Raw genomic sequence first — 14,126 nt, forward strand, 5'->3', positions numbered from 1 at the left:
TAGCCAATTAGAAGTTGGGTCCCATGTAACCCCTTGCACTCTAACATGATTGTAGTAGACCATATACACTTGAGATGAAACATTTTAAATGTGTTAACAATATTTGTACATTTAATACTCAAATTGATATTGTACCTGTTATTTTTATTAAAAATATATTATTATAGTTATTATAATTGGATGTCAGTTATATTAAACATAATATAATCTTCTATTCAGATCAATGGACATTGATAATCGGCATTGCTGCTGGTGGAGTGTTTCTATTCTTCATTTTGGTAATTGTTATTGTAGTGTCCTGCAGAAGGTATGATTATTAAAGTATTCTTATAAAATAGTTTGTATCTAATACTACTGTAGTTCATGGTAATCGCTATCAGATCCATGTTGGTCAAGTTTATAAACATTGTGTAGTGTACCTACATGTATATCTAATACATGTCGTTGTTTATCGCTGCACCTAGAGGTATTATAGTTTTAGAGATAATTTTCGATTTTGGCGCATTTGGAACCTGATCATGTTTTGCACCCCGCTAAACTATAATACGAATTTAAATGATTTACTCGGTAAAGTATCTAAACATGATACTGTGAATCAAATGCTCGTTTTCTTGCATATTTATACAGATGTTGAATGGAGATGTAGGATTTTTTTTGCCAAAAAAACAATTGTATCTACATGTAGTATTTCCCAGTTTCGGATGTTACAGTGGATTAGGTTATTACTGGATAGTGGAGCGCCATCGCTATCCATTGGTGCCGAATGTGTGAAAATCATGTTTGGTATATAGACGAATCAAAATTCACGCATTCCTATACCTCAATTAATATTGCAGCTATAACCATGATAAATGGGTCTCATCCCACATGAAATTTGAAATAATTATGTAGCTTTGGTATATTGAAAGATCACAACACAGTACATTATAAGATCGATTTTTGTGGTTTTAATCAACCCAATTCACGACAGCCAGTTTGAGCCGACAAGAACCCAGTAATGGCTGAATGAATTCTGACCATCACTTGGCAAGTTGAATACGTCTACATTCAACTTCGCGAACTGCAAACTCGTGTATATCGTAGTAAAATTAAGGTCACAGCTCATTTTAATGGAGCTGTGGCGAGTACAGCGTATAACCAAACAATATTGCTTATACGACACCTCCATTACACATGGTGTGACGTGTTTACAGTAATTTTCAAGAATGTGCGCCAAAGTGCGCACTTGTTTAGAATTGAGCATCATGTAAAACGTCTTACATCTTTTAATGCTATTTAATAATGCAGGGGAAGGAAAACTGACCATCCGATTGTGTTCGCACCATCACCTGACAAATCTGAAGCAGAAGACGCGTTAACACCCCGACCAGATACAAGAAATGATATATCTCTGGATAATATGGGGTATGCAAGTTTAGGTGCTGACGTCGCTCAACCTACAACTTACGAAACTCTTCCTGAAACATCTACTTGAGTTGGCCGTATTCATGAGAAGAAGTACATCAAAATATATTGAATTAAGATAGTATCAAGTAGAGTATATTTTGAATACATAAAGAATCTTTGAAATATCTATAATGTAGCATAATTGGAAATTTAAACTTATGATCTCAACACAAAGTTAAGACGTACCTCAAATTTTCGGTCACAACTTTGACCTTCATCTGGAGACTGGCAACCCAAGTTTGGGATCACCTTTTGGACACTTGACCCAAAAACCCGGTCGTACACTCTTGGTAACTTGTATCGGCCCCCGTCGCGGTTGAGCGATGGTTGGTTGACTCTGATGTAAATTTTTGGGGTCAAGTGTCCAAAAGGTCACTGATCCCAAACTTGGGTTGCCAGTCTCCAGATGAAGGTCAAAGTTGTGACCGAAAATTTGAGGTACGTCTTAATTTTGTGTTGAGATCATAAGTTTAAATTTCCAATTATGAAGTTTACCAACACAGATGAACTTTCATGCTAGTATAATGTAGCATATTATGTAAGATGTAAGTAAACAAGTAAAGGTATAAAGATAAAGCCAACAAGTCTGTGCGACCCCAAGATCATACAAGCAACATAATTTACATATACTCTCCTAGTGGGTCACTTATTAGGAAAAATATGATAGCCAGCGATAGCCATTTTTTGTGCAATCCCATCAGTCCAAGGTCAAATTTCAAAGTTGCTCAAATTCTGTTAAATATTCCTGTGCTCCACATTGGTCAAAACAGAAAATTACATCCGATTTTGATGAAAATTGTCTCAAAACGTTCGACTTGCTATACCAATTCCAATAAGGAATAGTTTGCAATATCTGAGATGCTTTGTTATCTAGGTAACATAGCGAAATGAATCAATACCCAATAAGTCCTAATGGTTGTAACCTGCTTTGCTTCCTAGGTAACCAAAATGGCCCAGATATGCCAAACTAATCTATGAGAAATAGTTTTAACAGAATTTGAGTAACTTTGACATTTGACTCCTGTATAAACTTTGACTTTGAAATTCTGGTCTTGCACAAATGGCTAATTATTTTTTTTCTAATAAGTGACCCACAAGGAGAGTTTATGCCAATATTGTTGCTTGTATGACCATGGGCTCAATTGTTGATTGATTAATCTGAGGTACTATGATTTTTAATAATAGAGGGGAAAGAAAACTTACCATCCATTTGAAAAATCGACAGTAAAAGACGACTTAACACACCAACCAGAAGAAGACACGGTGTAGCTCTAAATAATATGGGTTATGCAAGTTTAGGTGCTTTCGTCACCAACCTTGTATTTACGATACTCTTTTTGAAACTTCTGCTGGAGTGGGCCATATTCATAAAAGTACATCAAAATCGATAAAGAAGTTATCAAGTAGTTTGGACTAATTTTTTTAATGTTTGTATACATACAGGATCCTTGAAATGTGGATAATGTAGCATAATATGTTAGTTGTAAACAAGAATAAAATAATTAGAATTCCATCTCAGGCATTCTGCCTCTAAAGAAGTGTGTTTATTGTGTGGGGGATGGGTTAGGGTTAGTGTGGTGTGTGGGGGTGTGTGGTGGGTGGTGGGGTGTGTGTGTGTGTGTTTTGACACAAGAGACGAAAGGCAGACACCCTCCTCATAACATTATTTGGAGTTTGAGCAACTATATTACTGATACAGGCGACTGAACAAACATGCATTATTGTAAGACCAATGTTTTGGAAGGTGTATGCCTTTCCTCTCTTTCGTAAATTTAGATGCATATACAGTATGTTTGTATATGGAATTCTACGTATCGCAATAAAATAAAAACGTTCTTCAAATTATTCATATTAGTTTACCTCGTGTATTTTTTCTGCTGACATAAAAAAACACACTCGCTAACGACATGTTACGGTTGGACAAACTGAACGAAATGGTTTTTTTTATATCCAAAGGTTTTATAGTAGAGCGGCCACTTTCTGGCTACATAGGGCCCCGTGCATTATTTTTGGACAAAGGTGCCAGCCAGGTTATAATAAATCGCTAGAGTCTCCTCTATCTATCTATTTAACCCGGCTGGCATTTCTGAGAAGGGACGTGAGCTGAGATATTTTGGTTAAAAATGTGTTTTTGTGACGTTTTTCCAAAGTGAATCTTGGCAACTTCCTAAAAATAAAGTAAAGATCAGCATAAAATGCTTGTTTTTGGCGTGTCTAAAATGTTATTGTTTATTTGCAATACACATGACATTTTTTGTTAACAAATATTGAACAAAAATACGACATGTATTCTCCACAGCAAATATGAAGTTCATACTATATTTACTTTCAAAGTTAAATAAGAGCAAAAAAATCTCAAAAACTGCATTTTCAACCTAAATATCTCAGCTCACATCACTTTTCAGAAATGCCAGCCGGGTAAATCAGAAAGACTCCTATATGTTTAATTTTAACCCGGCTGGCATCTTTGTCAAACATGCTGCACGGAAACCTTAACTAGAGCAGATAGACCGATGTGACCTCTCTACTAATAGGAGCATTTCGTGATCCACAGCCTCATCCCCTACTTTTCAGACAAATGTTGAGATTTGTATGCCGCCGGAAACCGCTGGCTTTGTTTATTTTTTACATATTGCTTCGCCTGCCAAAGATATCGTCAATGTTAGCATGAACGTTCATATGTGTTGGTCATGTTGGTAGACTTCATAATTAATCGTTTAAACTTATGATCTCAACACAAAATTAAGACGTACCTCAAATTTTAGATCACAAGCTTTACATTCATCTGGAAAATGGCAACCCAAGTTTGGGGTCAGTAATCCCTTGCACACTTGACCCAAAACTAGGTCGTTCAGTCTTTAATGCAATATATTTAGTTTGAAATATTGTTATCCTTGACGTATCATAATAAGCATGTTAAGCTATCAATAAAACAATGAAAAAAAAATCAGCTGGTCCAACTGGGGATACTGAAACGTTCAAGATCAACAGTCAATTAAATGTTCAGAATTTATTGGTGCTTTGTCATACATAGTGTAATAAGAGTAATAATTAAAAATAATGTGTTTTGTTCTAAAACATCAACATAAAAGAGAGTAATTTGAGCAGTTTATCATGTTTTTTGATCAAAATCAGTAGTATTGCTTTTAATATCCAATAACAAACTCCTATGCCAAAACCTTGCTAAAGACATTTCCAATGTGCGTGGCAAATGTTATTTTCATACCTTGCTCCATTCTTTTGCTACAATATTTTGAAAACATTAACTTCGACACAAACGTGTCTTCCACATTGTAACCTTAGTCATAAATTTGGTTTACATTGTCCTCACCTGTTTCTAATGAGGCTTTCTCGCTCATTGCCCGTGCTACTGTTTATTCAGAAAGTATCTCGTGTTAAGTATTATCATCGTACAAACAGGGCTGAGCTGTGACTATTGGATCGGAAAAAAATCTCGCTGCCACAAAAATTCATAACATCATGGATACTCCTTCCACTGGTAATTAAGGTCTAATACAGGTTTAAAAACCAAATAAGATTCCAAGTTGATTTAATTATAGCTGAAAGTCTTTACATACCCAAAATATATTTGATCAACTGTTCTGAAATAGGAGAAAAAGTGGGCACAATGATTTTTTTTTTAGTGTGGGGGGGCACCCTGTATATTGTGAGGTCATAGTCACCGTGGTCTTTAAGGAGGGCGCATCTGCTCTCGGGCTTTAGTATAACAGGCTCATACATATTGCATTAATAACTCCATATGCAAATGACAAAAACCGGAAAACCAACTTTGTTTTAATGTTGGAATGACAGATAACTCGTACTACTGGCCCATGCTACATTTGTGATTCTAGTTTGGTTTTTTAAGGTCCGACACTGGGTCACCGTATGTTCCGTTTTCTTACAGTGATTGCTAAAAATTCAGTCCAATATGTTAATGTGGTGCCTGTGGCCCTTTACGACACTAGTGGACATTTATAAGGAGAACTCTGTCAAAAGCGATGAGATAATAATTTAAGACGATAATTAGTATAAGCATGCCTCCTATCAGTTCCACAGGGTTTAAGGTTATACGAGGTATTGTTGGTCGAAGCAGCCAAAAAAAATCGATTTTCATTATCTGAATCAATATATTATTGAAAAATAACACTTTAGTGTTTTGCAAAAGATCATTATACAAATCATATACTTTGAAAACTTTCTTAATTTATTGTTGTTAATGAGTTATGTACGTTTTACAAAAGTGTTGTTGTTTCAGCCCTCTTTACAACATAACTCAAGAACCACAGGACCTACAAAAGTATATCTGTGATATTTGAATTCTTCTACACACTCGCTATGAGTTGAGCAATGCAATTTTGGCAAAGCTGATTACCATTCGCAAGATGCTCTGAACCAAATCGCAACACTTTAAAATAGTGTCAAACCTTAAATAGTTTAAATAAAAAGTGAAAAAAAATCAATATAATCAGATCCGATCCCAGTGGGACACTCATGTTTGTTCTTGGTGGGAACGTGTTGGACGTGCCTTCGAGAGTCCGGAAGCATTATTCTCATTTTTTTCTATAGCCGAGGCCCAGATTTTGGATCAAGTTAACACACAATTTGACCATTTTTGCTCAGTTCACAATGTGTGTATGTTTTGATATTATGTTGATGTCCAAATAAGTATGCTTATCACCTTTTTCAAACCATTTTGCAATATTTTCCTGAATGGTTATTTCAGGTTTGGTTTTTTAATTTTATATATTTATTTTGACGGTTTTAGAATGATGTTGTTTATCCAACTCCACCGGTTTTCTTCTGTGTGTGTGGGGTGAAGAGGATGGGGAGGGGTATGTTGTGGGGATGTGTGGGGGTGTGTGTTTAATTTCATTTGACCAATAGTTGGCAAAAAAAGGACGCTATTCCAAATTTGCATAATATATGCGCCCTACTCAGTGGAGGTACAGGGTCTACATGTAATGTATAACGCTTGTGGTGTGGATGTAATGGGTGTGTTTCATGCGCGTGTTTGGGGGGGGGGGGAAAAGCGGGGGCGGCCAAAACGAAGGGGTGGCGGAAGAAGAAGGGCGGCAAACGAAGGGGCGCCGGAAGAAGAAGGGGCGGCAAAAAGAATTAGAAAGAAAAAGGGCGGACAATTTTTGATTAAGTATAAAAAATGTGTACTATACTCCAAAATGTGTTGCTTTTAGGGCGCTAGCGCTTATAATCCTTTTTTTCTCTCTCTTCACTTTTTCAAACGACCGAAAAAAAAAATTGGGTCAACCTTTTCGGGCTGTTGAGAAAGGGGCGGCAAAATTGAATTACCTTCAGCCCCCCCGGGTAGGAGCGGCCACGGTACGCCACTGTGTTTCGGGTGTATAGGATTCGTGTTTGTGGTGTGGTATAGGCTTGTGTATATTTAGTGCTCCAACTACTAAAGATGAATACAAGTATTATTATTTGGCGGTATATTTTGTGCAATCTGGTGCAAGTTAGGGACAACGAAGGGCATGTAAGTTCCGACGCTTAAAACTATTTGGAAACGATCGACAGGTGGATGTTCGGGTAGCCGGGGCTCGAGTCCTCAATACTTGAACCCCCCAAATTTACATATGCGCCCTACTCGGTGGGGTACAGGGTGCATCTACATGTATTGCATATCGCTTGTGGTGTGGGTGTACGGGGTGTGTATGGGATGCGTGTTTACGGTGTGGTATAGGGTTGTGTATGGGCGGCCACATGGGTCAAAAAGGGTCTAAAACTAAGAAAGGGGTGTAAAATCCAAAAAGGGGTCTAAGACTCAGAAAGGGGTCTAAACGCAGAAAGGGGTGTAAAATCCAAAAAGTGGTCTAAAACGCAGAAAGGGGTCTATACACATCAGAAAGGGGTCTAAAACTCAGAAAGGGGTGTTAATTCAAAAAGGGGTCTAAAACTCAGAAAGGGTTGTAAACACAGAAAGGGATGTAAACTAAGAAAAGGGTCTATAACTCGGAGAGGGGCTAAAAACAGAAAGGGATCTAAACACAGAAAGGGGTGTAAAATAAGAAAAGGGGTCTAAAACACAGAAAGGGGTCTAAACACAGAAAGGGATGTAAACTAAGAAAAGGGGTCTATAACTCAGAAAGGGGTCTAAACACAGAAAGGATGTAAAATAAGAAAAGGGTCTATAACTCAGAAAGGGGTCTAAACACAGAAAGGGATGTAAAATAAGAAAAGGGGTCTATAACTCAGAAAGGGGTCTAAACACAGAAAGGGATGTAAAATAAGAAAAGGGTCTATAACTCAGAAAGGGGTCTAAACACAGAAAGGGATGTAAACTAAGAAAAGGGGTCTATAACTCGGAGAGGGGGCTAAAAACAGAAAGGGATCTAAACACAGAAAAGGGTGTAAAATAAGAAAATGTGTCTAAAACTCAGAAAGGGGTCTAAGCACAGAAAGGGATGTAAACTAAGAAAAGGGGTCTATAACTCAGAAAGGGGTCTAAACACAGAAAGGATGTAAAATAAGAAAAGGGGTTTATAACTCAGAAAGGGGTGTAAACACAGAAAGGGATGTAAAATAAGAAAAGGGGTCTATAACTCAGAAAGGGGTCTAAACACAGAAAGGATGTAAAATAAGAAAAGGGGTCTAAAACTTAGAAAGGGGTCTAAACACAGAAAGGGATGTAAAATAAGAAAAGGGGTCTATAACTCGGAGAGGGGGCTAAAACAGAAAGGGATCTAAACACAGAAAGGGGTGTACAATAAGAAAAGGGGTCTAAAATTCAGAAAGGGGTCTAAACACAGAAAGGGATGTAAACTAAGAAAAGGGTCTATAACTCAGAAAGGGTCTAAACACAGAAAGGATGTAAAATAAGAAAAGGGGTCTATAACTCAGAAAGGGGTCTAAACACAGAAAGGGATGTAAAATAAGAAAAGGGGTCTATAACTCAGAAAGGGGTCTAAACACAGAAAGGATGTAAAATAAGAAAAGGGGGCTAAAACTTAGAAAGGGGTCTAAACACAGAAAGGGATGTAAAATAAGAAAAGGGGTCTATAACTCAGAAAGGGACTAAAAACAGAAAGGGGTGTAAAATAAGAAAAATGGTCTAAAACTTAGAAAGGGGTCTAAATACAGAAAGGGATTTAAACTAAGAAAAGGGGTCTAAAACTCAGTAAGGGGTCTAAACACAGAAAGGGATGTAAAAGAAGAAAAGGGGTCTAAAACTTAGAAAGGGGTCTAAACACAGAAAGGAAAAAAAACTCGGAACGGTGAAACTTGTAAACAAGGTATCTAATCGGAGTATAGTATTATAAAAACGGAAAGGTTAAAAATGAAAACAGGGTGTCTAATCAGAGTATTAAAAACTCGGAACGGTGAAAAATGAAAACAGGGTGTCTAATCGGAGTATTAAAAACTCGGAACGGTGAAAAATGAAAACAGGTGTATATAATCGGAGTATTAAAAACTCAGAACGGTGAAAAATGAAAACAGGGGTATCTCTTCGGAGTAAAGAAACTTGAATCTGTGAAAAAGCTAAACAGTGGTTTACTCTTCGGAGTATTAAAAATTCGGGAACTGTGAAAAATGGAAACATGGGCATTTCAATACTGTATAAAAATATTATTAAGGGAGTGTTCATAAATACTTTGGTATACTTTTGTATTATATTTCACTAGTTTAGCTTCAATATGGCAAATTTTTTGCTCGCTTCGCGCGCATTTGTACCACAAACTTATTTTGGCGGCAAAAGGTGCTGGATTCAGTGGACTTCAAGAAATTTTCTCTAACCCCAATGTCAAAAAGAAATCTATGCCACTGTTAATGATGTATAATATATTTTTGGTTTCTTTTTTAGGCATGAAGGGGGGAATCAAAAAATATTTTAGACCATAATTAATGTTGAATATATCAAATATTTCATTAAGGGAACTGGAATGAGCCCCTGAGCGTTTTGAGCGTTTCGACAGCATTTTTGTGGGACATGAGAGCACATCAGACCTATCGAATTGCATTCCGAATACGAAGAATGTCTTTCTGATATCAAATAATTTTCATTTTATGAAATTCACGATATAATACAAATTTGATGTTGAATATATCAAATATTTCATTAAGGGAACTGGAATGAGCGTTTTGAGCGTTTCGACAGCATTTTTGTGGGACATGAGAGCACATCAGACCTATCGAATTGCATTCCGAATACGAAGAATGTCTTTCTGATATCAAATTTTCATTTTATGAAATTCACGATATAATACAAATTTTATGACAAATTATTAAAATTTGATATTTTTCACATTTGGAGATATAACAGTTCTCGAAGTAAATTTGATAAATTTAATGATATAGTCTTAAAGTGTATGTAGCTGGGAGAAAAAAAGCCGACGATCAATTGAAAATTTTGACCTTTCATATTGAAGATATGGATTTTTTCCCCAAAAAGACATAATTTTTTTTGGTGTTTTGGGAAAAAAATCTTCAATACGAAAGGTCAAAATTTTCAATTGATCGTCGGCTTTTCATCCCACCTACATACACTTTAGGTAGAAATCATCAGATTTATAAAGTTTCCTTCGAGTACTGCTAAATATCAAAAATATCAATTTTAATGAGTTGCCATAAAATGTGTACTAGGCCTACATTGCGAATTTCAGAAAATCAAAATTATTTGATATCAGAAGGCCATTCTTCGTATTCAGAATGCAATTCGATATGTCTGACGTGCTCTAATGTCCCACAATAAATACTGTCCAAACGTTCATACCCCTTCCCTTAATATAAGCTTTTAATTAATATATATCCCAATTTAAAATGTAGTTTGCCCTATCTGTGCCGGACCTTTAGTTACGACGCTATGCATGCGCAGAAATGTAGCAAAGGTCAACGCACTTTCGGCTTGGTGCAATTTTACTAATAGGCCTACGCTTAGTTGTTGGTCTACCCTTCATACTCGTTCAAACCGTTGTTCCGGGGGAGGGGGACTCCTATAATATTGGTACGTGTCATGTGCCTGTCAATAGACCCCCATTTTTCCAGTGAGGCAAATCTGCCACCCGATGACCCCTTTTAAATCAGCTTAGGGGCTGTGCAATGAGCCCTGGGTAGGGTAAAATGGGGAGGGGGGGACTTTTTGGCAAGCCGAGAGGAGGGGGGGGGCAAGCAATTTTGGGTACACATTCAAGGGGGCGCCTTTAAAGTAAAATAAAAGGAAAACAATACGGAAACGTTTATGCACATTTTCCTGCTCGCTGCTCCCGCAACATGTATCATTTTTAGACCATTAAGGTTTGTAAATTGAGATCCCAAAAATTTGGCATGAGCAAGGTGAGAGGGGGGGGAAAGAATTTTTGGCAGGCTGAGAGTGGCATATAGTCTCCTCCTCCGCCGGTAATAATGGAGTGAGTAGGATCAAACCGGCCGCGGTGGAGACTATGAATTATTTTGCTGTCTACTGTAGATAGCCGATAACTTCGAGCGAAATAAACACTGAATAAAAAAAAACACACAAAAAAAGAAACTTACCCGTATCGTGAGATAGGCCTATAATACTATGCTCTCGAAATAAATGCTCTTGAGATAAATATAGGCCCTGCACCTTTTTCTCAATGGTAAACGATCCTTTATGAGAAATTTAGCTAAAATAGAAACAAAATTTACAGGGTCGTCGTGAATCATGATCCTTGCAGTAGAGGGGTGACCGTATTTGCAGGAATGTCAAATTTGACACCCATTGTTAGTGCAAGGGGTGAATGTGAAATATTTTAATAAAGCATCACAAAAGGAACCCATTAATTTTTGGAGGCAACTTATTAATTCAATTGTTTTTAGCTCAAAAACATCGACATTTTTGCTTAAAATTGTTTCCCCATAAATTTTTACAAACGTGTATATTTTTTTTCCATGTTCGATCACCCGTTCCATTAAAAAAAGCTCACCCATTAATTTAGTCCAATATTGATCAGTCCTTACACCAGTTACCATGAATTGAAAACAAACACATATATTACATTTTAATTTGGTAATTGTCACTTTATTTTTCTAGTCACCAGTCACCACGAAAACAAACACATATTATGTAAATTTGTATTCTTATTCACTGTATTTTTATTTTTCTAACACATGATTGACATGGTGCCAAAACACACACAAAGTATTCCAACATGTGGTCAGCAATCAGCATATGATTCAAACCAAAAATACACCAAAGTTGAATGTAACAGTATAACACCTAAAACAAGTGAACATTTATTTGTTACCAATTTTACTGGCAGTGTATTATTCTGAAGATCAGGGACGTAGCCCATGGACTTCGTCCACCCGCTTGCTGCGCCCCAGTTGAATATGCATGCTTAACATTAAAAGGTGTTTTTGTCTTTCAATGTTTTTGTTGATTTAGGACAGGGGTGTCTATTCTTCCAGAAAATATTCCTACACCCTACCGCGGTGTGTCACAGCCTCACAGGAATTAAAATGGACCCAAAATGGAAAATGTTATGCTGATTGCTATCTATCAGGGGTGTGAGAGGCCACAGACCAAAAACGAGGAAAAAGGAAAATCACTAAAAACAGCGTAAAATCAGGGTAAAAACGCCAAATATGGGCTGAAAATAAAAGAAAATTTTGGCAACGAAAAAAGAGGAAATCAGCTGAAAAGAGGAACTCTCACATCCCTGATCTATGTGTAGTTTTCTGTATTTTTCTTGTTCCCTCCCTTCCCTGACTGAATATGTGAGTATTATTTTGTCAGCCCCAGAAACTCTTTATCAGTGGCGTAGATGGGGTTGGAAAATAAAATACGTTGGTGCACTTTTTCGTTTAAAGCACAAATTCGTGCCCCAGTAGGGGGCATCAACATGGGGGATGATTGTATGGGCCATCCCCTGGCAAAATATTTATCCCCCACCCGGATCTACGCCCATCAACTGTTAGGTGTTGTACGTTAATTGTTCTGATTCTGTTTTCCTTTAAACATAAAATCCTTCCTTAGATGGTACAGTCTGGACACTGAATACAGTAATTGCATCTAAGGAGTAACGGTTTAAAGGGAGACAGACTCAGACTGTCAAACACCTCCAGGCTCTTATTTTCAGAACTGTGATTTATTATTTTCAGGATGTGTGAGAGTTCAGTTTTTTTGGTTTTGATTTTCAACTTTTTTGTACCTGGTACACTAACTTGCTCATAAAAAAGTATAGGATCTTCCCAAATTACAGATTTTTGCTGGCTGATTTCAGCTTTTTGCTAGCTGTTTTCAGCTTTTTTTTAGCTCTTTAGAATTAAAATTCTTCTGCAGCAGAGTTTCGAGATTGCCACTCATCTAGGGAAGGATAATCAATGGTTTGGATCTGAAGCTTAAAGGGAAGACAAACTTGGACAAGTTAATATTCATCATGTTCATAGAGCTGTTATAGGGGTAACACCCTGCCCAATTTGTGCCCATTTTGCATTTTTTCAAAATCAAAAATTATAGCGCATTGGGGACAAGTAAGATAATATTATAGGGGCAAGGACTACAACTACTGCACTGGACATTTTATTTCTGCACAGACAACAGTTGTGGAGTTACAATAAAAAATGAGGAAAACAAATCAATAACTACTTGCTTTGAAATGCTGAATTTTCAGTACAGTAGTTGTATTCCTGGCCCTATAATATAAATATCTTACTTGTCACCAATGGGTATAATTTTGAGAAAAATGCAAAAATAGGCACAAAATTGGACAGGGTGTAGTACCCCCTTAAGGCCAGAGTAATGGGAGAGAACATGGACCTTTTCGAGCATCATTATTTCTGAATTGTATGTCCAAAGTATATAAAACGATACATTTTTAGAAAGGAAATGAGTCAAGGAATCCATGGTGACGTCAGATTTGTTCAAAAATCTCGAGTTTTTGAAAAAATCACAAAAATTCACTTTTTTACCCCAATTATTTTGTGACAATTTAGAAAAAAATCCGTTCGGAGTAAAAAAAAATCAGTTCGCCTTTTCATGAAGAGACATGAACTAAGGGAAGGTTTTTGTTATATTTTTTTGAAATTTGTCTCTTTTTTCGAAATATTGAAAAAAGCAATTTTGTTACTCTATTAAGCTAAAAATTGCACATAATGGTATATTTTTGTTTAAAACAAATATTTTGAAAAAATGAGAAAACTTTCCCTAGACTTTGATGTACTCTAAACGATAGTGCAAAAAGTTTACCTTTTGCTTGTATATTTTTTGAGTTATCTTGTCACAAAAATTGTGCAATATTGTCAAAAGTGAACTCTGAGAAATCGATGTTTTAGTAAAAAAATGTCACAATTATGCACAAAACGTCCTTATATTTTTAAACGGTAAGACTTTCACGCTTGTAAAAGCTGTATCTGGTGCACGGTCTAAATATGCATCTTTTTTGCACCAATGAATCTATAATGTCTGCTTTCAAAATTCAAAATAATTAAAAAATCTAAACAGCATTTTGACTGAAAATTTTTGGTTTTGTTTACACATTTGCTGGCATTAACGCGTCACGCAACACGATTCGCGCGCGTAATCACAATATTTCGCATTCGCGCATTTCTGACTCATTATTTCCCGCCAATTTACTAAGCTGCCTTGAGCCATGTGACTTTTTAGAGTTGAAAAGAGTGAAATAAATCAAGCAAAAATACGAGTAAATATTAGCAAGTTGTATTTGAACAGTTTCAAGTGAAAGAATATATCTTAGTATTGA

General features: G+C 36.5%; 1 protein-coding gene across 1 annotated transcript in view; it reads left to right on the forward strand.

Moving 5' to 3' along the window:
• LOC140140619 (complement component receptor 1-like protein) overlaps positions 1-1,492 on the forward strand; it is a 96,345-nt gene extending 94,853 nt beyond the window's left edge. The window contains exons 5-6 of the mRNA XM_072162377.1: positions 220-307; positions 1,288-1,492. Coding sequence (XP_072018478.1) covers positions 220-307; positions 1,288-1,474 — 275 coding nt within the window. The 3' untranslated portion in view covers positions 1,475-1,492. The remainder of the gene's footprint in view (positions 1-219; positions 308-1,287) is intronic.
• The last annotated feature ends 12,634 nt before the right edge of the window (positions 1,493-14,126 follow it).

This window comes from Amphiura filiformis, chromosome 19, assembly GCF_039555335.1.
Source record: "Amphiura filiformis chromosome 19, Afil_fr2py, whole genome shotgun sequence".
Lineage (NCBI taxonomy): Eukaryota > Metazoa > Echinodermata > Ophiuroidea > Amphilepidida > Amphiuridae > Amphiura > Amphiura filiformis.